At 39.2% G+C, this 25,403-nt stretch overlaps 1 protein-coding gene across 1 annotated transcript in view; it reads left to right on the top strand.

The window, feature by feature from the left end:
* LOC150038964 (voltage-gated delayed rectifier potassium channel KCNH1-like) overlaps positions 1–25,403 on the top strand; it is a 141,188-nt gene that overhangs the window by 66,203 nt on the left and 49,582 nt on the right. The window contains exon 6 of the mRNA XM_090328109.1: positions 7,324–7,797. Coding sequence (XP_090184235.1) covers positions 7,324–7,797 — 474 coding nt within the window. The remainder of the gene's footprint in view (positions 1–7,323; positions 7,798–25,403) is intronic.

Here is a 25,403-nt window from a genome sequence, read left to right as displayed (position 1 = left end):
AAGCACTAGTTCGATAGCATCTCCATTTTATTTGTTTTCTTTGAAACAGTGTCATGATAACAGCTATGAGTTCATATTAGAATGAAATCTATATAAAAAATCAGACTCTAAAACCTTGATGTTATGGGAATTATTCATAGTCTTTTTCCATATATTTTTAATTATAATTAATAGGAGGGTTACATTATATTCACCAGACAGAAGGTGCATTACTTCATATACATGGATACCTTTTCCATGTCTTGGTCCCCATTTCCCTCTATTCAAGTAGTCTTTTATGTTAAGATTTGGAGAGTTTGTCACTTTTGCCAATCAAATGCCGTAGCATCAAAATCCCCTTATAGTGTTTAAACCCAGTGGCTTAAACACAAAAGGCTGAATCCCAGAGACAGGAAAACAGAAAGTGAATACAATTGCTCATCAACCTTTCATTTTTAGCTCAGCACCTCCATCAATTTCTCCCTGAGTATATATTATAGGAGTAGCGGCAGGAGGAGAGTCTATGGTCAGCCTGGTATTTGGGAAGATAAGAAGACACTATCAACACAGGCCTCACCCTAGCAGTGCCTGACAATGTCCTGGGAAGATGCAGAATGGAAAGTCCATTTAGAAATAATTTTGCAATACATTAGACTGACACAGGAGTAACCTTTTTTTTTTTTTTCCTGAAAGGGCAATTTCTCGTAAGGATTTGAACAATAGAACTGTGGGGCTCTGTGGGACTTTGGTTTGCAAACAGCAGTTGGCTGGCTCCTTGCTGGTGGGTTCTGCAGAATTCTTGCTGAATAGTCTCAACTGCAAAACTACTTACAAATATATGAGACACCTCTAAAAACTCATCTTCATTTTACCTTTGACTTTCTCTTAACTGTATGTACAGGATCTCTTCTTTTTTATAATTTTTTATTGTAATTAATAAAAGGGTTACATGATATTTTCCAGATAGAAGGTGCATTAATTCACATACACTGATACCCTTTCACATGTCTTGGTACCCACCACCCTCCCCCCCACCCACCACCCACCCCCCGTCTTGGTTTTCCCCCCTTCCCTATCAAATTTCAAATAACCAAATACAAATAAATTCAATATATCAGATAACAAAGTGAGATACTGTAACAATATAAGATACCCAAGAGACAGCAAAGGAGATGAAAGATAACATAGTAGATTAAGGACAACAATCATTCATTATATGGCTTTTGTTTCAGTATCCTGGAGGTCCTTTCAATTCAGGATCTCTTCTATAAAGCCACAATTCTTTATTAAAAAAACTTATTTCAAACTAACTAAATATTGGCAGAGTTATAACAAACAAGGTCATTTCTTTTTTATTTTTATTTTTTAAATATTTTTTATTGTATTTAATAAAAGGGTTACATGATATTTGCCAGATAGAAGGTGCATTAATTCACATACATTGATACCCTTCCACATGTCTTGGTCCCCATTACCCCCCACAAGGTCATTTCTTGTACCCCATTTTCTTCTTGCCATCACATCTTAAACTCTTGAAATCACTTCTTTCTAGACTCTATCTCTAGAATGTTACCTCAATGAAATTGTAAATATGATGTCTTTGGATTTTTTTTAATCTCTGGAGACTCATCTAGACTATTCCATGTATCAGTGGTGTGTATCCTTTTGTTAATGAATGGTGTTTTCTTGTATAGATGTACCATAGTTTGTATAAGTCAAAGTCATATATCTACTGGATGATAGTTGTTGATAGTTGTGTTGTTTCTAGCTTGAGGCTATGATAAATAAAATAATTACTAATATTTATGCGCAGACTCTGTGTGTGTGTGTATGTGTGTGTGCCAGAACGGGGGCTTTAACTCAGGGCTTCATGCCCCCCCTTAGCTTTTCCCCTCAAGGCTGGCACTCTGCCACTTGAGCCAGATCCGTTTCTGACTTTTTGTGGTTAATTGGAGACAAAATCTCATCGACTTTTCTGTCTAGGCTAGCTTCAAACTATAGTCTGCAGATCTCAGCCTTCTGAGTACCTAGGATTATAGATGTGAGCCACCAGTCCTTAGACATGTACAGATTTTTATGGGAGCTTAAAGTTATTATTTTTCCTGGAGTAACCCTCTAGGAGTTCAATTGCTAAGCTGTGTGATCATCATCCATTAAGTGAAATCAACCATCAAATTCTTTCAGAGAAGCTGTACCATTTTTTTTTGTCAGTCCCAGGTCTTGAACTCAGGGCCTGAGAACTATCCTTGGGCTTCCTCAAGGCTAGATAGAGCTCTACCACTTGAGCCACAGCACCACCTCTGACCTTTTCTATGTATGTGGTACCAATAATTAAACCCCAGTGCTTATGCATGCTAGGCAAACACTCTACAACTAGGCTAAACTCCCGGCCCAAGGCTGTACCATTTTACACATGTGATTGAGTCTGTCCTGTTTCCCACCAGCATTTGGTATTATTGTTAACTATTTTTAAAATTTTAGTCATTATGGTACATCTATTATAGTATCTCACTGTACTTTTTTTAATTTAACAATACTTGGTGTTTGGACTCCGGGTCTTTGTCATATACCATTTGAACTATGTTTCTAGTGATCATTGTGGTTTTATGTTTGTCTAGTGGTTATTGTTTAACGTTTTGTGTATGCACTTCCTTGCTGTCTATATATCCTTGGCTAAGTGTTTGAACATTACTTTTACTCATTTTAATTCTCTTTTTCTTATTTTTATGGTTAAGGTGCTATAGTGCATACTATATGCATTCAATACTGTTTCTTCGTTGAATGTGTAGCTTGTAGGTAACTCTTCTCAGACATAGCTTGTCTTTTTATCCTTTTAAGAGTCTTTTGCAGATGGAGAGTTTTAAATTCAGTTGTTAGATTTTTCCTTTTATGGGTTCTTTCAAATCTAATAACACTTTGTCTAGCCCTAGAGTCTGAAGATTTTTCTCTTACCTTTGTTTTCTAAAACTTTAGAGCTTTTCATTTAAATTCATAACCTTATTTGATGCAATTTTTGAAACCTTTTTATGTTGTTTTTAAAAAAATCAGAGTCAATTAGTTATACCTGGGGGTTTCATTTTGACATGTCATACATATATACATGCAAAGTGCGCTGTTCAGACTCTCTGACTTTCCCTCTTTTCTTTCTTTGTCAAGACTTTACTTTTACATATCTGTAGGCACTTGTTAAAGCATTTATGTGATATCTATTTAAAAATCTTGTCATCTTGACATCTTTGTCATTTTAGTGTTGGTGTCTATTGATGAATTGTTTTTCATTGAGGTTGATAGTCTCATGGTTCTTCATATAATGAGTGATTTCTTTTATTGAAACCCTGACATGTTTTAGTGTAGAAAGTTTTGGATCATCTTTATAGCTTTTGCTTTAGATAACTTCCTTTAATACTTAGATGGTAGAGGAGAGTGTCAGGCAGTTCTTTACATTTCTGTCTGACTGGGTTAAAAGAGCATTTGAGGGGTACTCCTTCTTGTTATTGTCAATTGTGGGGTCGCAGTTCTAGTTCCCCTAGAGCTGGACCTGTGGGTTTAGGTATTAGGGATAGTCTTACTGCTGCGGGATGGGGTAGAGGTCCAGGTTAATAGCAAGGCCTTCTCTAGAATGATGAACCCCTTAGGGATGGGCCATTGACTCCTTCATTTCTACCTTGAAAAGGGGAACTCTTTATTGGCCTAGATGAGAGAGGGACCACAGTTCTAGCAGGTAGTTTTTACTATTGAGTGGCTGTTGTCCAAGTGCTTTCTGTCTTTTGAGGCTGCCTGACCTCTTCCTTGCCTCTGCGCTACCCCTGCCCCATATTTTGGTTGAAGAGAATGAGCTTTGTTGGGGATACTGTTTTTATTTCCATTTCTTGGAGTCTATCTTTCTTTCTTTCTTTTCTTCAGTTTATTTCCTTTTGCTACTGCTTTTAAAAAAATTGTATTTTAATGCCAGGATAATGTATAGAGGGGTAACAGTTACATTCGTCAGGTAGTGGGTACATTACTTCTTGAACCCTGGTAGCCCTTCTCATGTTTTTGTCCCCCTTTCCCTCCTCCACCCCTCCCAGTCATCTTGTTTTCCCCCTTCCCTTTCCTATTTCAAATAAACATATATACAATATACCAGATAACAAAGTTAAATACAGTAACATGAGATAAACAGGGAATAAACAGAGAAAAGAAATAACTTCATATAGTACATTAAGAACAAAAATCACAATGACAAACCTCTTGTTTCCCTTTCCTGGAGTAAAACTTAAATTTTTGAAAAAGTAAATTTTGTTGTAGAACTAATTCAATGGTAGGAAAATTGGCTGCCTTTTAAATGCTCATAGGTACACACACCAAGTTTTTAATATACTCATACAATTTATTCTTTCAATTTATTCTAATTCACTGTTTCATCAATGTAGAGAGCCTGGATTTGGTTTTATTAAGTAAGCTGGGATTAACTAGTGAAACAAGGGGAAACTAAGAGAAGCTCAAACAGCAGGTTCTTTTCAAGGAACCAAAGACAGGATGGTAAGGTGCCATGTCCTCTCATGAAGAATCTGGCTCTTCTCCTTTAGGAAAAGAGGCAGAGGGCTCTTATCATTATCTGCTTAGCATCTTTGTTCATTTTTCCATCATTCTTCACCACAATTATGCTCAAAGCATGGCTCTTCCTGCTCTTGAAATAGTTTTTAAAGTACTTCATTATTCATGTTATCCCTTTCAGCACCATTTAATTTATTTGCTTTCCTCTCCAGTCAAGTACCCTATTTTTTCATATATTTTTATTGTAATTAATAGAGGGGTTACATTATATTCACCAGATGCATTACTTCACACACATTGATACCCTTTCTCATGTCTTGGTCCTGTTGGGGATACTTCTGTCTGTACACCTTGGTATCTTCAGCTTGCTGCCTTCCTCAGCTTCAAGTATTGGAACAAAAAGACTACCTAGGGAACACGCTGCTGTGTCATTCATTCCTAGCTGGTTTAGTGTCTTTTCTTACCTTTTAGTCTTTTACAATAGCTTTGTAGATAATGTCCAAAGCTTTTGGTTATTCTGTTAGACTATCTTTTCAGAAGCTTGGCCCCACTCACTTGATTTTATTTGATTTATTCTATGATGATGATTTCTAGTACTGGAGATCAAGCTCAAATGCTTGCTACTGTACTGGCCTGTAGGCTGAGTTCTACTCCAGCCCTTGTTCAATATGTTCTTAAGAAGCTATTATCCATTTTTTTCCCTGAGGTCTCAGGGCCTAAGCTTTCTTAATCACATGTCTGTCAGTGTCTTTATGAGGGAGAACATGAAATGCCAAGCTTAGAAAAGCTGTGTGCATGGGTGGGAAGGGTGGAGTCTTTTGGTCCAAGGATAATATGAGGTGAGCACGGGATATCTCTCACTTTCCTTTTCTACTTTAAGACCTTGAGACAACTAGAGAGAATGCAGGAACATTTATATTTATTAAAGGATCATCAACCTCTAGAGATAAAAGGAAGGTCTTATGATATAAGAGAGAGTCAGTGCACAGTGTCCCTTCCATTTTGGCCTGTTCTCAGAAGCCCGGTATTTTGACTTTTGACTATTAATTGTGAAGGCCACATTGATATTCCTGGTCTTCTTTCTGCACTGAATCTGTTTCCTTAAAAGCCTAGGTTACCCAGGGAAATACAACCTAGACAAGGAATATCATGTGTTGTGAACCTAGCGAGGGTTGAATTTGAGATCTTGGCTCTGTCTCTTGCTACTTCTTCATCCTTGGAATCTATCCATTCCATTCTAAACAGTTCTGTAGTACTGAACTGGTGACATGTAGCATTGGGTACCTTTCATTACTCGTCTTCCTTCTCTATCTACCATCACAGAGTCTAAGAAGTAGCTTTACTTAAAATCCATGCACAAAATTAGTCTACTTTTTTTCCATTACCCCATCTTTTTTCAACGTTGTTCTAGAAATCCTGGCACAATTCTTTTCTTAAACCCTTTGCCACAATTTGTTGTTTTTACAGCAGGCTAGGTGAACTTTTTTTAAATTTTTTAAAATAATTTATTAACATTGATTTTTACATCATATTTTAAACGACAAGTTTAATATACAAGTGTTCAAGGAGGGAATCTATTTACAATCACTGGGACTTAGTATTTAGAACTTAATCACAATTAGGCTAAGGGTTTGTATGTCATAGAAACATATTAATTTATGAAATAAAACATGTCTATAGAGTCATAGGTTTTTATGTCTATATAGTTATGTTTATATTTCCATTACCATGTCTATAGCTTTAGGTGGACTTTTAAAACCATGCTTCCAATTATTGTTTCCTTGTATAAGACCCTCCGTTTACTTTACTGAGAATAAAATCCAACACCTTCCTCTGGCCCATTTGGGTGAAGGGGGTTTCTTGGCTTCTGCTTTCTTCTCAGAGGTCCTTGAATGTGACCCCCACTGCTTCAGTGCACTTCATTCACATTAGCCTTCCTTCTTTCTGAAAATACAGTCCGTACCCTCCTGAGGTTGTTGTACCAGTGGTGCTGTGTGCCAAGAATAATTTCCCACATAAGTTTGAAAGGCTAGTTCTTTGTTATCATTTGGACTGTAGTCAAGGACTCTTCCATTGCTCTTGTTCACAGTCACACTGATAAATCACCACGTTCTCCCATTTCTTCAGTCTCTTAATCAGCTTTTAGCACAATTGGAAATGATCCTTGATTGGTCTATGAGGCTGAGCTTCTCGAGGGCAGATACCATATTTTTCTGCATTGCCATATATATCCAGAGTCCTTAACAGTTCCTGGCATGAAGCGATAAGTATTTATTGAATAGAATATTTTAACTTTCTAAGTCATAGTTTCTTATCTGTCATGTTAAATAACTGGCTAAAAAGAACTAATATTGTATTTAGAATGAAATGAGATAGGGACCGGAAGTTTGGCCTAGTGGTAGAGTGCTTGCCTAGCATGCACCAAGACCCAGATTCGATTCTTTGGTATCACATACATAGTAAAAGCCAGAAATGGTGCTGTAGAGCTTTAGCCTTGAGAAAGCCCAAGGACAGTGCCCAAGCTCCAGGACTGTAGAAAAAGAATGAAATGAAATAATACATGCACGTGGAGTATTGAGAACTCAGTTTGGCTCACAGTAAGCCAAATAATCATTTGTCATTGTTTCAATATGACTATTTCTGTTATCACGTTCACTTACATTTACTTATACTTCTCCAGCACCTGCTACTATAGCTAATGATTCATATAAAATATTGTGAGTGTTTGTGAATGATCAATGCAAATTGGTTAGATGCTTGCAATTAAATCCTAACTTCGTTCTTTCTTGGCCGTGTTTTACTGTACAGGTCCTGCAGCTGGGCTCAGACATCCTTCCTCAATACAAGCAAGAGGCACCAAAGACTCCACCTCATATCATCTTACATTACTGTGTTTTTAAGACCACGTGGGACTGGATCATCTTGATCTTGACCTTCTACACAGCCATCTTGGTCCCTTACAATGTCTCCTTTAAAACCAGGCAGAACAATGTAGCCTGGCTGGTTGTGGATAGCATTGTGGATGTAATTTTCCTGGTGGACATTGTGCTGAATTTTCACACTACTTTTGTGGGACCAGCAGGGGAGGTTATCTCTGACCCTAAGCTTATCCGCATGAACTACCTGAAGACATGGTTTGTGATTGACCTTCTGTCCTGTCTGCCCTATGACGTCATCAACGCTTTTGAGAACGTGGATGAGGTTAGTGCCTTTATGGGTGATCCAGGGAAGATTGGTTTTGCTGATCAGATTCCACCACCTCTGGAGGGGAGAGAGAGTCAGGTACATCCCTCAAATCTCAGACCTTGTTGTCATGTTTTTAAAGCTGAATTAAATGTGGGTGGTCAACTGAAGAGTAATGAAATGGGCAAGAAGTAGCATGAATGAGGGAGCATGCATGACAGGTACCCTCTGCCTGCTGTTCCTTGTCCTCTGGGGGCTCAGAGGCCCTGCATGTCAGTGAACGGATGCGGAAGAGACCAAAGGCTGACTTACTCTTCTTGCATATGGAGTATAAGCTGCTGGCTCTGGGGAGATGGGGCTGCAAAAGCAGCCATGCATGGCCATTGCACTGGTGAATCATTCATTTGCTCTTCAATTGCTGAGTGTCTACCAATTGATGATTATAAGGATGGAGCCTTTTATTTGCTGCGGACCTTTGGCTATTTCATAGGCAATTAAGTTGTAACAGACTGAATCTCATATTTCCTGTTGGTTTGTTTGTTTTGGCAAATATGATAATGAGGTATTTGTGTACTAAAATGAATTCTAGAGGTGACCATTTTGGGGGGGAGTAGTCTGGTACTTACTGTGGTTAAGAGAAGTCAGGTTTTCTGATTATACTGCTTTAGACTGTTAGTCGTGCAGGCAACAGAAGGAATTGAAAGAAGATAAATGTTCTGTAAGTGTATCTGAATTGATACCGGGATGGGGGGGTGTGGAGGATGGGTGCCAGAAGGGACATTGCAGTGGTAAGGAATGAACATCTTCGAAAAAGCCAAGTGTCGGGGTTTTTAGCACTCTTTGCCTCCTGACCAGCAGGAAGGGCAAAGAGAACACGCAAAGACAAGACCGAGAAAGGATAGGGCCGGCTGGCCGCCTTCACCCAGCCCTCCCTTCTCCAGAGGGAAGACACAGGGAGAATGTCAAGATACCAGGGGCTAAAGTAAGAAGCAGGATTGTCTATTAACATAAAAGTAGGTAGGACAGGGGGAGGTAGGTGCGGTGAGAGAGGGCAGCGGGGCCAATCCATGGGTTCGAGGTAGCCTTATTTTACATCACAAACCACAGCCAGCCTCCCAACCAGGAGGCAGGCAGGTCGGATCTCCAAAACCAGGAAGTGAGCACTGGGCCACGAGGTAGGCCTTTTACCCTTGATGTGATGTGCCCCACACAAAGGATGTCAGTTATTGCAAAGAAAGATGTCAGATCCTTATCTAGTTTACATTCCCTGCGAGTCACTCTTCCTTTTTCTATTTTCTATTCCCACTTGATATTTCAGCTAGATTAAGATAAATCAGTTATATGATCAGCCTTCAGCCTTGTTCAACAGTGGGCCCTTATTGCTTCAGATTACAGAGGGTTCCAAGGATTAACTGGCTGCCTCCATAGGCAGCCATCTGGGGCTGAGTTGAGACAAGGCACATCCTTAGGGATGAAGAGCTTGAGACTCAGCCTGGAAACAGTTAAAAGGGGCACAGCTCCTGGCCAGAATATGAAGGTGTGGCCAGTGACAATGTCTTACCAGGGAGCATAATGGTGACTATCTTCAGATTAGTGCCAGCAGTCCTTGAGGACTCCAGTCCCTTCCCCTGGGAGAATTGAACAACTGACTGCTTCTTTCTCTGGCTATTAGTAGCTCTTCTAACACAAAGCTGCCAGATACAGAGGGAGGAGAAGAGAATTTGTATGCTCAAATGCTCTAGATGCACACCAACCCCTGCTTTTGTCTACGTGATGTATTTGTGCTTTAATGGACTTCCAATTCCCAGTGGCTAATTCTCAGGATGGCCCGTCTAGACTTTGTGCAGGGATTTAATAAGTAACTACCAGTCATTTATGGTAGTGGAAGTACCTCTAAAGAAATGCTGGGATTCTTAACTGTGACTTTTGGTATACACTGGAAATGATATTCTTTCACACTTCTTGAAAATTTTATGTGACTTAGTAAGGGAAAAAGACTATCACTTTTGGTTTAGGTTATTCAAATGAATATCTCCAGCTATAAAAGCTTCTGATAATCACATGGGGAGTGAAATTTAACATAAAAATAAACCACTTGAGTTGGTGAAATAACCCATTTAATATTTGTAGCAGTGACACGGAAGTTTTTTAGATCCATAGGTTCTCATTAAATATTGGCAAAAGTGAGCCTGAAAGCTCATGCTTACAATCCCAGAATTTAAGAAGTAGGGGGTTAGAGGATTATGACCAGCCTGGGCTACAAAGTGAGGGAGGACAATTTGTGAAACTCTTATTTTCAATTAAGTGACAAAAAAGCCAGAAATGGAGCTATGGTTCAAGTGGTAGAGTGCTAGAGCACAAAAGCTCAGGAATAGCACCCATCCCCTGAGTTCAAGTCCCATGACCAGCACACACACACACACACACACCAATAACAACAACAACAACAACAAAACCCAGACCAACCAATAAACAGAAAAGGCTGAGCCATAAACATGCATGCAATGAATCTAAGTAACCTGCTTGCTTAGGAAAGCAGAGAGCTTATCCCAGGGACTGTGTGTGTTGGATTAGATCTCCTTTAATTAGGAGAACCCTGATTTCTAGATTCATGGAATAGATTGGCAACAGGAAAAATATCTATTATCTGTAAGCTTCTTGTCTAAAAAGCATTTATTATTAGTTCATAAATATGGTAACTATTAAGGGGTTACAGCTGCAGTTGGCTTTGGGAAAGACTTGATTTTACATCTACTAATTTGGTAATGCCCTCTGTACTAATTATGGTGATAGAGAGGGAGATCACCAATGGGAGGAAATGAAAATTTTGGTTTCTAGAAGTGTCGGCATCATTCATTAGGAGAGCTGGGGCTCTAGAGTGCGTTATTGAGATCACATGTTTCTAGATCACAGTTTTTCTATTTACAACTTGAGATATGACTTGAGCAGCCTGAAGCAATGGTGTTTGGACAATAGGTAAACTGAGTTCCATCCAAGACCCAGTGACCAAGTCTGGTGAGTTCTCAGTCTCTTTTGAACTGATCTCAACTCTCTGGAAGCTCATTGTAAAATTTCTTACCTTCTACCTGAAATGACTTAAGAGGAGGTGGAGGTGATAAGTTGACCTACTGGAGGCCAGAACTGGTTAGGACCAACAAGGTTTTCTAGTTCAACTTTCTTAGCTTACAGATATGAAAACAGACACTGAGGAGACTTGCCTCACTCAAGAGCGCCTGGCAAAATATCGATCACAGTACAAAGGCTCACCCTCCGGACTTCCTCTACCAGTGATGACATACTTGATAAAACAAGAGCAAAACAGTTATGGAAGTGAGTCCACACCCACCAGGGAGCTTCTGCTGTGTGTGGCCTGTTCCTTGGCTTGGCTAACTATGGTGAGGGAGTTAGGCACTGGATATGGCAGTGGGGAGGAGGCAGGTGTGGGGTGATGAGATGGGAAGTAGGAGATGCTTGATGAGGGTCAGAAACACTGGTTTCTAGGGCCAATCCTTTCATGAGAAGACAGGAAGACTGAGGGGCTACGAGGGGTTTGAGGAGTTTGGGGAGGCCACGAGGGTTCCTCTATCTGTGAAAGCTGATGTGGGCTCGTGAAAAGCCTGGGAAAATCTCTTGGGTAGAGTTCTGATCTATGGCTTAGTGGGTTCACACTTAACATTTGTTCTCTTCTAACCTTGGCTAAAGGTTGTGTACTACTAATGTAAGATTGTATAGGGAGGAAATCATTGACTCATTTCTCATAAAAATACACAGAGCTTAATTGTCTTTGGTGTCTCCAATTATACCAACAAACTGTATGCCATGGAGACTACCAAAGAAGGGACAAATCAGTGGTGGCCTTGCCATTTGGGGTGTGTGTGTGTGTGTGTGTGTGTGTGTGTGTGTGTGTGTGTACATATGGGGTGGATGAAAAGACTGGACCCATCTAGGCTTGGGTTAACGAAAGACTTGGTTAAATTGCTGTTGCCTGCCATGATGAATTCAGCCCTGTGGATATTGCTTGGCTCCATGATTTAAGCCACACAAATGGTCTTTTGGCTCAACTTGTTTCACTTATGTAGATGGGCTTCCATGTGCGTCATTCTCCAGTCTGTTGGTAATAATCTGTTTTGGAGGCTGTTGGGAATATATTTGCACATCGCATACACTGGTTAGAGGATAAGAGTTCTGGAAACCGAGTTCTTGGAATGAGTACCTTGAAGCAGAAGCCAAATGAAGCTCTTTCAACAGCACGGGACTGCTGGCCTAGTGTGCTTTGTTAATTGAAGATGGAATTATTATTGATAAAACATTTATTTTCCTAAAGAAACCTAACCAGTTATTGGTATTAGAGTGAAGAAGTGCAAAGGGGAGAGTGGGGACGTCGTGACATCTTCTGGGTCACAATTCTGGTGCAGTGGAACCAGAAGTTGGCCAAGAGTTCCTTCTATACCTAGCTCTGTAATCGCAGATAGCAATATAATTAACCTGTGCTTTGACAAACTGGCACTTGCTCACAACCCTCTGTCATGGGAGATGCTACGGAGTGAGGTATGCTGCTAAAAGGAAAACCTCAGAGCTGCTCCCCCAGACTTTCACGGTGTGGTGGTGACAAAACTACCAAAAGTGAAAGAACGTAATAGCTGTACCTTTGTGTCTGTCATTGAATGGTCCTTGGACTTGGTTTGCTTTATTGGTATAAGACTATTCCTAGCTCTAGCCTTCTGTGACTCTAAAGTGGGTCTTATCTTTCTGTGAAGATGAAAAAAGGGGTAGATTGTCTTGGTGGCAGCTATTTTGAAATGCTGGAATTAATTGGTCTGTAGTCTTCTGGCTTCTAGATGTGTGTGTGTGTGTGTGTGTGTGTGTGTGTGTGTGTGTGTGTGTGTGTGTGTGTCTGTTCTGACACTTTAGGCTGCCTCACCAGAGAACTTGACGGCCGAGGGAACCAAGCTATGCATGTCAGTCCCTGGGCCCCTGGTCACCTCTTCCCATTGTAGTCACTGTTTCCTGAAAGCTGTGCAAGTTCAACTTCCCACTGTTGAAAGTACTCCCTGACTCTCAATCACTCCCTGTTACCCTCCAGTCTAATCACAACTCATGTCCTATGGAGGCCACAGTACCTCTGATGCTTGAACCTCTGCTTAAATTAAAGGCTTGTCTAATTTACCATTCTACTCCACTGGAAACACAGAATAAAGTGAACAAATAGATAAATCAAAGGACATGGTCCAGACTGTGTTGGCAGTGGAGAGGTAAGGTGAGTGGAGGTAAACTAGGAGCATTGCTAACATCCTAGAAATTAGTCACTGGTCACTGCTGATGAGTTTCAATTATCTAGAGAAGAACACACCCATTAGCAAGACTTCCTTCCACCAAGACTGGAAGTTGGAGGATAAAGACCACAGTTCCAGCGTGCCTGGTTGTATCCCTTTTTACCAAAATAATTGGGTGGCAGCAATTCTCAGCACAAACATAAATGATAGAAATTTCAAGAAAAAGAGGATGAGATATGAGACTACCACAGTGCAATTTTGTTTTCTGTCTATTGTGTTCACATGCACAGTAACTTGTGTGAATCTATATCTATCCTACTCTACCCTACTCTACCCTGTCTGTCTGTCTGTCTGTCTGTCTGTCTGTCTGTCTGTCTGTCTGTCTGTCTGTCTGTCTGTGTGTCTTATTCAAGTGCTAATACAGGTTGCTAACATGAGTGAATCTGCTCTCTGGATCTCACCTCCTCTCCTCTGCCCACATCCAGACTCTCAGGAGAAGGAAATTCCAGGATAGGACCTTACTGATCAGAGCTGAAATCATCAGTGCTGAAGTAATAGTGCTCAGTCATTTTTTCTATAAACTCAAACTGCTCTAAACAATAAAGCCTATTAATAAAGACCCCAATTGCTATTATGAAGCAAAAGATTTTCTGTATTTCTAGAACTCTGAAGAAGAAAAACCCTGATCATGCGCCTTTCAGTGGACTGCTTTCTCTCAGCTTTCCGCTGCACAGCAGAGCAGTCAGACAGCCACTTACCCACCAACGAAGTACCAAGTGAAGCCTGATTTCTAGCACTCCTATTCTGATTTCTAATATGGCTTTGCTCTTGTCTACTTCTGAATTTTATAGAAGTGAAGTGAGACAACAATGTATCTATTTATGTTGTCTTTTTTTTTGTTATTGTTTAGTACTGCTTTTAGAGGGTGGGGGATGCTTTTGAGGGCTGTTTCATGGATTCTACCAAAGGATTACACTTGATTAATTAGATCTACTGTTGATAGTCATCTAAGTTACTCTTTTTTTTTTGTCGGTTGTGGGGCTTGAACTCTGGGCCTGGGTCTTGTCCCTGAGCTCTTCAGCTCAAGGCTACCTGCCCTACCCCTTGAGCAACAGGGCTACCTCTGGTTTTCTGGTGGTTAATTGGAGATAAGAGTCTCATGGATTTTAGTGTCGATGCTGGCTTTGAGCCATGATCCTCAGATCTCAGCCTCCTGAGCAGCTAGGATTACAGGCATGAGTCACCGAGCCTGGCTAGGTTATTTTTTACACAAACATTTGTGTTTATTCTCTTAGTTGGAAGAATGGAATTGCTGGGCCATGGGTATTATTTGTGCTATGTAATAAATACCAGCAAACATTAGTCCAGAATGGTTGCCCAGAATAAGTCCTTGCTTGACTCTATAACCAGCATTGACTTTGTTCTTTGGAATATGCGCATATATGTATACAGTATATTTTTGTCTAGCTTGTCTAATTCTACCCACTTTAATGAGTCTGCAGTTGCTTCTCATTGTAAGATTTTGTGTGAGGAAGCATTGGATCTTAGACACACTGCTTTGTGCTCTTCCCTGGCTTTTTTGCTCAAGACTGGTGCACTACCACTTGAGCCATTCCTCTACTTGCAGCTTTTTACTGGTTAACTAGAGATAAGAGTTTTATATCCAGATGGGGTGCAGTGGCACATGCCTGTAATCCTAGCTACTCAGGAGGCTGAGATCTGAGGATCAAGGTTCAAAGCCAGCCCCGGCACTAGACTTTTATCTCCAATTAAGCTCTAGAAAATGGGAAGTAGGACTGTGGCTCAAGGGGAGGGAGACAACCTTGAGCTGAAGAGCACAGGGACCCTAGGTGTTTTGATAAAACACCAAAGAGGTTTCACATCTTTTCATATTTTTTTTTATCAGTGGTGGTTATTTTGGTTATTCTCTTTTGTTAAGTTCATTTTGTATGTACAAAAGATTTTCTCTTAAGTTGCTGATTTGTAGACTCTATATATTATTTTGAAAGAAAGCCACTGAATATCCAGCCTATTCAGTTCTTACAGTTTTCAGTTAGAATTGTCCCTGGGCCTATTTTTGTAGTTTTAAGTTTTCTGCTGAAAGTTTTGATCTCACCTTTTATCTTGTCAGATACATTAAGGATAATTATTTTAATGTCTACTTAAAAATAACTCCACAATCTAGAGTGCTTGTGGGTCTCATGTTATTGAATTCTTTTGTTTCTTACTTTTCCTATGGATTGTTTTATGTGATGGCTGTTTTTGATTGTGCACTGGACATTCTATGTGAAAGACTGTAGAACTGTTTTAGAGTGTATGAATTATATATATATATATATATATTTTTTTTTTTTTTGCCAGTCCTGGGCTTAAGCTCAGGGCCTGAGCCGTATCCTTGGACTTTCTCAAGGCTAGAGCTCTACCACTTGAGCCTCAGCACCATTTCCGGCTTTTTTTTTTATTATGTATGTGGTACCGAGGAATTGAACCCCAGTCTTCGTGCATGCTAGGCAAGCATTCTACCACTAGGCCAAACTCCTGGCCCCTGAATTATATTTTTTATAGAGAATATTTTATATTTTTTTCTTTCTTTTTTTATTGTTGTTGGTCGTGGGAATGGAACTGTGGGCCTGGGCGCTGTCCCTTGAGCCACAGTGCTACTTTTGGTTCAATTAGAGAGAAGTGTCTCATAGACTTTTTAGTGCCTGGGTTGGCTTTGAATATAGATCCTCAGACCTCAGCCTCCTGGGTAGCCATGATTACAGGCGTGAGCCACCTTGCCCGGCTAAATTTTTTCATAGGTACCCCAAAACATTGGCAGCTAGACTCACGTCAATGTATCTTTAAATTTGAGGTGATTGGAGTTATATTTTAAGATTATTTTCTGGTCACTTTGCTTTGGAAATATCTACCTGGTTCTAAGTAAAGGATCCTCGGGAACCCTTTCTTTGATAGTTTCTAGATTTTTACCTGTGTTTCTCAATTCAAGAGATCTTTAGATCTCTTCGATCTTCACTCTCTTACTTGCCTCAGTGGAACTGACAAATACTCTAGAGGAAAATACTCTGCTCAAACACTGGACTCCTTATTTAATTTTCACCATTTTCTAGATTTTTGTCACATGATTAAAATCTATTTGGATAGATTATAAATACAATCAAGCTGCTTTACAAATAATCTATGGTTTGTAGTTCTCTTAGAAGGAGAGATCATCTGAATTTATTAGTCCACAATTGCCAGCAGATTGTCACTTAGAATGAATAGGATTGTAAGAATACACTTTTTAAATGATCTGAAAGCTATCATCTGTTTGACTCTCAGATTGTAGAATTTTACAAACTTTCTGGCTGCTGATATCAATACCAGATATTATTTTTTTAATTGCCAAAGTTAGAAACTTGGCTTTTATTAAATGGCTTTAAAAGTTTGCTTTTATTGGGGGTATCATTTCATTTGTCTGGATTTGAATCCTCTTACTAGTCATATTACCTAAGTGATTATACTTAACTCACTTGTGCTCAGTTGTTTATCTGAAATATTGGCATATGGTTATGTTCATCTAACGAGATTGTGGTAAAAATGAAAGGAATTATCCATTCTATTTTTTTGGCTACCTTGTCAAAGATTAGGTGGCCATAGGTCTGTGGTTTAGTATCTGGGTCCTCAGTTCTATTCCATTGGTCTTCAGGCTTGTTCTTGCGCCAGTACCAAGCTGTTTTGAGAATTATAGCTCTGTAATAGAGTTTAAAGTTTGGAATTGAAATTCCTCCAGCGCTGTTCTTTCTGCTAAGAAGTGTTTTTGCTATACGGGGTCTTTTATTATTCCATATGAAATTTTGAATTGCCTCTTGTATTTCTTTAAAGAATGCCATTGGGATATTGATGGGTATTGCGTTGAATTTGTAGATAGCCCTTGGCAAGATTGTCATTTTCACAATGTTGATTCTTCCAATCCAGGAGCATGGGAGGTTTTTCCATTTCCTTAGTTCTGCTTTAATTTCCTTTTTTAGGGTTTTAAAGTTTTCATCAAAAAAGGTCCTTTACATACTTAGTTAAGCTAATTCCTAGGTACTTTATTTTCTTTGAGGCTATTGTGGAAGGAGTTTCTTTCCTGATTGTTGCCTCATTCCTCTCACTGTTGGCGTAAAGGAAGGCAGTTGATTTTTGAGGGTTGATTTTATAGCCTGCTACTCTTCCAAAGTTTTGAATCAGCTCAAGGAGCTTGGGAGTAGAGTCTATAGGATTCTTTAAATACAGAATCATGTCATCTGCAAAGAGGGATAGTTTTATTTCCTCTTTCCCTACTTGGATCCCCTTTATGCTTGCTTCTTGCCTTATTGCACTGGCTAGGAATTCTAATACTATGTTAAAGAGTAGTGGAGAGAGTGGGCATCCTTGTCTTGTTCCTGATTTTAGAGGGAATGGCTTTAGATTTTCACCATTAAGTGTAATACTAGCAGTGGGTTTCTCATACACAGCCTTTATTACATTGAGGAATGTTCCATGGATTCCTAGTTTCTCCAGAGCTTTTAAAATAAAGGGATGTTGGATCTTGTCAAATGCCTTTTCCGTGTCTATTGAGACAATCATGTGATTTTTGTCCTTGCTCCTGTTGATGTGTTGAATTATATTAATTGATTTGCGTATGTTGAACCAGCTTTGTCTCCCTGTGATGAATCCAGTTTGATCATAGTGTATAATTTTTTTGATGAGTTGTTGTAGACGGTTGGCCAGTATTTTGTTGAGAAGTTTTGCATCGATGTTCATCAAAGATATAGGTCTATAGTTCTCTTTCTTTGATGAATCTCTGTCTGGTTTGGGGATGAGGGTTATACTGGCTTCATAGAATGAGTTTGGTAAAGAACCTTCATTTTCAATTTCGTTGAAGAGCTTGAGGAGTATTGGTGTGAGCTCTGCTTTGAAGACCTTATAGAATTCAGCTGTGAATCCATCTGGCCCTGGGCTTTTCTTAGGTGGAAGGTCTCTTACTGCCATTTCTATTTCAGAGCTTGAAATAGGCCTGTTGAGTTGGGTTAGTTCTTCTTGGTTCAGTGTGGGTATGTTAATATTGGCTAGGAATTCATCCATTTCATCTAGATTCTCAAATTTGTTGGCATAAAGGTTTGAGAAGTATTCCCTCATGATATTCTGGATCTTGGTAATTTCTGTTGTGATATTACCATTTTCATCTGCGATTTTGTTTATTTCGATATGCTCTCTTCTTTTTTTGGTAAGATTTGCTAAGGGCTTGTCAATTTTGTTAATTCTTTCAAAGAACTAACTCCTTGTTTTGTTGATTCTTTCAACAAGTTGTGCTGGCAGAACTGGTTAAGCACATGCAGAAAGCTAAAGTTGGATCCTTCTTTGTCACCTTGCACTAGAATTAACTCCAAATGGATCAAAGACCTGGAGGTAAAAGCTGATACACTGAAAACTTTACAGGAAGGAATAGGAGATACACTAGGCCTCCTTTGCACAGGTAGAAACTTTCTTAATAAGGACCAAGAATCACAACAAATCAGAGAAAGGCAGGATAAGTGGGACTGCATTAAACTGCGGAGCTTTTGTATGGCAAAGGACATAGCTAGTAAATTAATTAGGAAGCCTACAGAGTCGGAGAAGATCTTCACCAACCAAACAACGGACAAAGGCCTCATATCTAAAATATATCAACAGTTCAAAAAATTGAATCACTCCAAAACTAATCTCCAAAGTAACAACCATCCCATTAAAAAATGGGCCAAAGACTTAAAGAGAGTCTTCTCTGAAGAAGAAACAAAAATGGCCTATAGACACATGAAGAAATGCTCCACATCTCTGGTCATAAAAGAAATGCAAATCAAAACAACTCTAAGATTCCACCTCACTCCAGTTAGAATGGCCAGGATCAGGAAAACGAATAATAACAGATGCTGGAGGGGATGTGGCCAGGAGGGATCATTACTACACTGTTGGTGGGAGTGCAAACTCGTTCAACCACTATGGAAAGCAGTGTGGCAGTGCCTCAAAAGGCTAAACATAGAACTCCCCTATGACCCAGCAATTCCACTACTTGGCATTTACCCAACCATCCAGAATCAAGGGCATACTAAATCCACTAGCACAACAATGTTCATTGCAGCACTATTCACCATAGCAAAGATATGGAACCAACCTAGATGTCCCTCAGTTGATGAGGTATTTGTACACAATGGAATTCTATGCTGCTGTCAGAAAGAATGACATCGCCCCATTTGTTAGGAAATGGAAAGACTTAGAAAAAATCATATTAAGTGGAGTAAGCCAGACTCAAAGGAACTTAGGCTCAATGGTTTCCCTCATTCGTCATAATCAGTAGAAACCTTGGGCTCTACTAGCAGAGATCTGCAATAGAGCAAAATCTTGATACATAAGGCCATATAGTATGAAGCTAATTGAAAGGACCTCCAGGATATTGAAACAAAAGCCATATAACGAATGATTGTTGTCCTTAATGTACTATGTTGTCTCTCATCTCCTTTGCCGTCTCTTGGTTATCTCATATTGTTACAGTATTTCACTTTGTCATCTGATATATTGAATTTATTTGTATTTGGTTATTTGGAATTTGATAGGGAAGGGGGGAAAACCAAGACGAGTGGGGGGAGTGGGGGGAAGGGTAATGGGTACCAAGACATGTGAAAGGGTATCAATGTATGTGAATTAATGCACCTTCTGTCTGGCAAATATCATGTAACCCTTTTACTAATTACAGTAAAAAAATACTAAAAAAAAAAGAAATGAATTATCCAGGTTAAGTGAGTAGAACAATGCTGACATAGCAACATCTCTCCATAAATGTTGTGTTTATTTTTATTTTCGTTACTAAATTATCAATGTTGGTGAACAATGCTACTGAAGTTTCTGCTTGTGTAGTTCCTTTTAATTACCATACCTATTCCTCAAAATCTTCATTACTCTTTCAGCTTAGTTCATATATTCCTTCTTGTGCTACCTGGTCTGACTCCTAATCCCATAGAATATTATTTATCCTCAGATGGTAGATATATTCCAAAATTGTGAGTTTCATGAGTTATAAAAGTCTTCATTGACCCAAACATCTTTGGAGAAATCTGACCTGTATTGATGAATACATGTGCTTAAAGAAAGGTTCCTGATCAACTATGCATATAGTCATATGTGGTAGATGGATTTTATTAACTATTCAAATTATGAAATCCAATTGAGCTTGAGGGAGGTTTTAGTAAGGTATTTTAGAACAATTTAGATGGATTTTTGTATTGCTTTGGCCCTCATAGAACTTAGTCTAGTTTCTAATTTTTAGAAAGTATATAGGCTTATGCATTTTAATGGAATAAGTCTGGGAGAGGAAGATTAGAAAAAAGAGAAGAAATAATAAAATTTCTTACTTAGATGTTTAATTTGGCAAGTGATACCAGAAAATCCAAACAACAGTGGTCTGGAAATAGAAATTGCACACTATTGGAAATCCACTGGTATACAATTGCTGATGTGGATTCAGTGGCTTAACTTCTTCTGGGCTAAAATTTCTGTGATTTTCCTCCTTTTCCACGTGACCATAGACTAATGGCTTCTTTTCTAGCTATCAAGTCCGTGTTGTAAGTGAATAAAAGGAAGATTGGCAAGAGGCAAAATAACATGTATTTCCTGAATCTCTTTTACTTTTAAGGGCTTTCAAAAATATCTATGCAATGGATTCTGCTGCTATTGCATGGGTCAAAATTGTGTCAAGTCCTTTGTAGGACAGAATGAAGGAACTGTACTTTGCAGCGTAGCACATTGTGTCTTGACAATGTAGAGTTCCTAGTAAGAAAGAAACAGACATGAAGTATAGCCAGCTAACACTCTTGGGTAATAGTTTTGAGAACTTAAGTGCTAAGCATTTCATGTGGCTTTTCTCTTGAAGTCCTCATTAAAATATTATGAGTTTGGCATATTCCCACTTCACTTTATCTGTGAGGAAAGAGATGCTGATCACCGCTGGCCATTTGCCAAAGCTTCCACTAATAGGAGGTTGGAGTGGGCTGTCAATATGGAGTTGTTTGGTGCAGAAACTCACTTTTCAGTCCATTAGCTACACCTCTGATGCAGTGTGACATTCACTAGATAACAGAAACCAGATTGTAATGTACTTTACCTAAGAGAGTTAACAACTCACTGGCCTGCATCATTATTTTTGAAGTGACATCCATTACATATTCATGCTAACCAAATATATTGGCTTTGTGCTCTGAAGTATTCTTCCTTTTATTGACCTTGATGCTTTTCTCTAGCAAAATCCTGGAATAGGATCCATCCTGTAAGCCCTGCAGACATGGTACCTTCTCCATAAAGGCCCCAAGTTGATTGACCTTCTTTTCTGAAATTCTGTGCACAAATTATTCTGTGCAAAACATACTAATGTATCTTTATGTTATAATCACACACTCTACTTACACAGTTAATGACTGACAATTCCAATTTGGAGAAAAGGAATTGTGTCTTTTTCCTTTGCAGTTCATAGTACTCACATAGTAACAGAGCAGTTCCTCAAATATTGACGGTGTTGAAGACAATGAATTAGGTGAATCAAGATCATGTATTTCAGAATAGCAAGGAAATGTAAGCATAGAAAGTATGCTTCTATTGGGCCGGGAGTTTGGCCTAGTGGTTAAAGTGCTTGCCTAGCATGCACGAAGACCCGGGTTCGATTCCTTGGTACCACATACATAGAAAAAAGCCAGAAGTGGTGCTGAGGCTCAAGTGGTAGAGCTCTAGCCTTGAGAAAGTCCAAGGACAGTGCTCAGGCCTTGAACTCAAGCCCAGGTCTGGCAAAAAAAAAAAAGAAAGTATGCTTCTATTTTAATTAAAATACAGTTGACTTAGTCATTTGAATGTAATTGATATCAGTTATTCATGAATGCTGGCCTAGTATATTTACAAAGAACCTCAACCATTGTGTGTTTAAGTATGCTTTTAATTTTTGTTCCTTTAAAAAATTTCGAAGATTTCTACTGATTATGACAAATGAGGGAAACCATTGAGCCTATGTTCCTTTGAGTCTGGCTTACTTCACTTAATATGATTTTTTCTAAGTCTTTCCATTTCCTAACAAATGGGGCGATGTCATTCTTTCTGACAGCAGCATAGAATTCCATTGTGTACAAATACCACATCTTGTTGATCCACTCATCAACTGAAGGACATCTAGGTTGGTTCCATATCTTTGCTATGGTAAATAGTGCTGCAATGAACATTGTTGTGCTGGTGGATTTAGTATCTCTTTGTTTCTGGATGATTGGGTAAATGCCAAGTAGTGGAATTGCTGGGTCATAGGGGAGCTCTATGTTTAGTCTTTTGAGAAACTGCCACACTGCTTTCCATAGTGGTTGAACGAGTTTGCACTCCCACCAACAGTGTAGTAGTGATCCCTCCTGGCCACCTCCCCTCCAGCATCTGTTGTTATTAGTTTTGTTGATCCTGGCCATTCTAACTGGAGTGAGGTGGAATCTTAGAGTTGTTTTGATTTGCATTTCTTTTATGACCAGAGATGTTGAACATTTCTTCATGTGTCTATAGGCCATTTTTGTTTCTTCTTCAGAGAAGGCTCTCTTTAAGTCTTTGGCCCATCTTTTCATGGGATGGTTGTTACTTTGGAGATTAGTTTTGGAGTGATTCAATTTTTTGAACTGTTGATATATTTTAGATATGAGGCCTTTGTCTGTTGTATGGTTGGTGAAGATCTTCTCCGACTCTGTAGGCTTCCTAATTAATTTACTAGCTATGTCCTTTGCCCTACAGAAGCTCTGCAGTTTAATGCAGTCCCACTTATCCAGCCTTTCTCTGATTTGTTGTGATTCTTGGTCCTTATTAAGAAAGTTTCCACCTGTGCCAAGGAGGTCTAGTGTATCTCTTATTCCTTCTTGTAAAGTTTTCAGAGTGTCGGCTTTTACCTCGAGGTCTTTGATCCATTTGGAGTTAATTCTAATACAGGGTGACAAAGAAGGATCCAACTTTAGTTTTCTGCATGTGCTTAACCAGTTCTGCTAGCACCAAACCTTGTATTCTCCTAGCAGAGATTTGCAATAGAGCAAAACCTTGATACAAAGGCCAGATAGTAGGACACTAAATGAAAGGATCTCTAGGATATAGAAACATAAGCCATATAATGAATGATTGTTGTTCTCAAGCTACTACGTTATCTCTCATCTCTTTTGCTGTCCCTTGGTTATCTCATACTGTTACAGTATCTCACTTTGTTACCTGATATATTGGATATATTTGTATTTGGTTATTTGAAATTGGATAGGGAACGGGGGAAAACAAGATGAGGGGTGGGGGTGGAGGGGAGGGAAATGGGGACCAAGACATGTGAAAGGGTATCAATGTATGGGAATTAATGCACCATCTATTTGGCAAATATCATGTAACCCTTCTATTAATTACAATAAAAATATATGAAAAAAAACATGAAAATAAATAAATAAATAAATTTCTATTATGGACTATTTTAAAAGAAAAAAAAATTAGAAGAGCTGGTGGCTCACTCCTATAATCCTAGCTATTCAGGAAGTTGAGATCTGGAGATTACAGTTAAATGCCACACCAAGAAGGAAAGTCTGTGAAACTCTTATCTCCAGTTAATCAACAAAATCCAGGACTATGTTTGTGTCTCACGTGGTAGAATACTAGCCTTGAGCACAAAACGTTCAGGCATTTGGACACCGGTAGCTCAGGCCTGTATCCTCGTTATTCAGGAAGTGAGATCTCCGGATCATGGTTCAAAGCCAGCCTGGGCACTAAAATCTGTGAGACTCTCATCCCCAAGTAGCCACCAGAAAACTGGAAGTGGCGCTGTGGTTTAAGTGGTAGAGTGATAGCCTTGAGCTGAAGAGGGACTAGTGCTAAGGCCCAGAATTCAAGCCCCATGACTGTCCAAAAAACAACAACGAAAACAACAACAACAAAAACCCTCAGGGACAGTGCCCAAGTTAAAGCCCCAGGTCTGGCACACACCAAACAAGAACAAACAAAACAAAACAAGCAAAAACCCAACAAAGCTTTTCTCCTTATATGAAGATAGTTACTTAATATTGTTATACTCTTTGTTAAGTTGTATGTATTCTCTTCTCTGAATCTCGTAGCATCCCCAAGAATTCAAGGCGTAAAAGTATTAGCTCCTGTTTATTGATGGAGTCTGAAATAAAAGGAAGTTGGTGACTTTGGGAAGCATATGACTTGTGAATGACAACAAATCCTGTTTTGCACTTGAGGTCGCAGAATTAGTTCATGTGTGAATGGACTTGTTTCATTTTGGGTCCTTACAGACTAGGAGACATAAGTAGATAATGTTGGTGCCTTTGGAGTTATCTAATCCTTAGTACCAACTATATGTTATAGATATAAGCCGTAGAAAAGGGAATATGAATTTTGTGGAAACTCTACTAAAGGTGCTGAGTAAATGTCTGGAAATTTAAACCCAATGTGTATGATAAGAGATAGGGTTTGGTAATTAGCCAAAGCGTTTCTCAGGGTAGAGAATGTTACTGGTGTTAAAGACCTTGGTAAGAACTAAAGATTTATTTTTTATTACCATCTTTAAGTAGTTGTACAAAGGAGTTTCAATTCAATGTGTCAATTTGTGAATACAATGCATCTTGGTCAGTGTCACCCCTTTTATCATTCTCTCCTATCCCCTCAAGTTACCTGATTCCATTTTCACACATGTGCATTAACTATTACAACTACATTTGCTTTTCTTTCTTTAATCCTCTGTGCTCCTCATTGATCTCACCCCTCCCTGGACAACGTATAAAACTTAAAACTTGAAGCCTTCCTTGAAGAAATATCTCCTTTCTGTGTGCTGTGTTGCATTCTTATATTCTAAAGGTTTTGCAGAAAAAGATGGTACCTGGGGCTTAGTGACTACATGAATGTCATTCATTGTTCAGGTATTGGGAATTAACATGCAGGGAAATATTCCTTTCAAGTTAATTGGGAAACTTCTTAGACTGATAAGAGTAAAAAAAGTTCTATGTAATTATCATCTCTCCTATTAGACTGCTTAAAATTCCAGTGGCCTTTTCTGGTCCAGGGATTTGAATTCAGGGCCCTGTACTTGTGCAGGAAGTGCTCTACCATTTGAGCCATGTCTCTTGTTACTTTTCAGTAGGGTCTGTGTTTTTGCATGGGGTTAGTCTTGGGTCAGTACTGTCCTACTGTGGCTACCTGTATGGCTGAGTTGACAGGTTCCTGCAACCGTGACTGGTTTATTAATTGAGATAAGGTCTTCTTAATGTTTTGCCCAGCCTCGTCTCAAACCACAGTCCTTCTCATCTCTGTCTCTTGTGTAGCTATGATTATAGTTGTGTGAGTTATGTGCCACCTTGTTGGGCCTCTATAACTCTTTTGGCTTCTTTGTGAAGGTGCTGCAGGTGTTGAATGTAAACATGA

The sequence above is a fragment of the Megascapheus bottae genome, unplaced genomic scaffold, assembly GCF_031878675.1.
Source record: "Megascapheus bottae isolate mThoBot1 unplaced genomic scaffold, mThoBot2.hap1 H_1, whole genome shotgun sequence".
NCBI lineage: Eukaryota > Metazoa > Chordata > Mammalia > Rodentia > Geomyidae > Megascapheus > Megascapheus bottae.
Note: the sequence above shows the minus strand (reverse complement) of the source record. Positions and strands in the feature narration are given on the sequence as shown.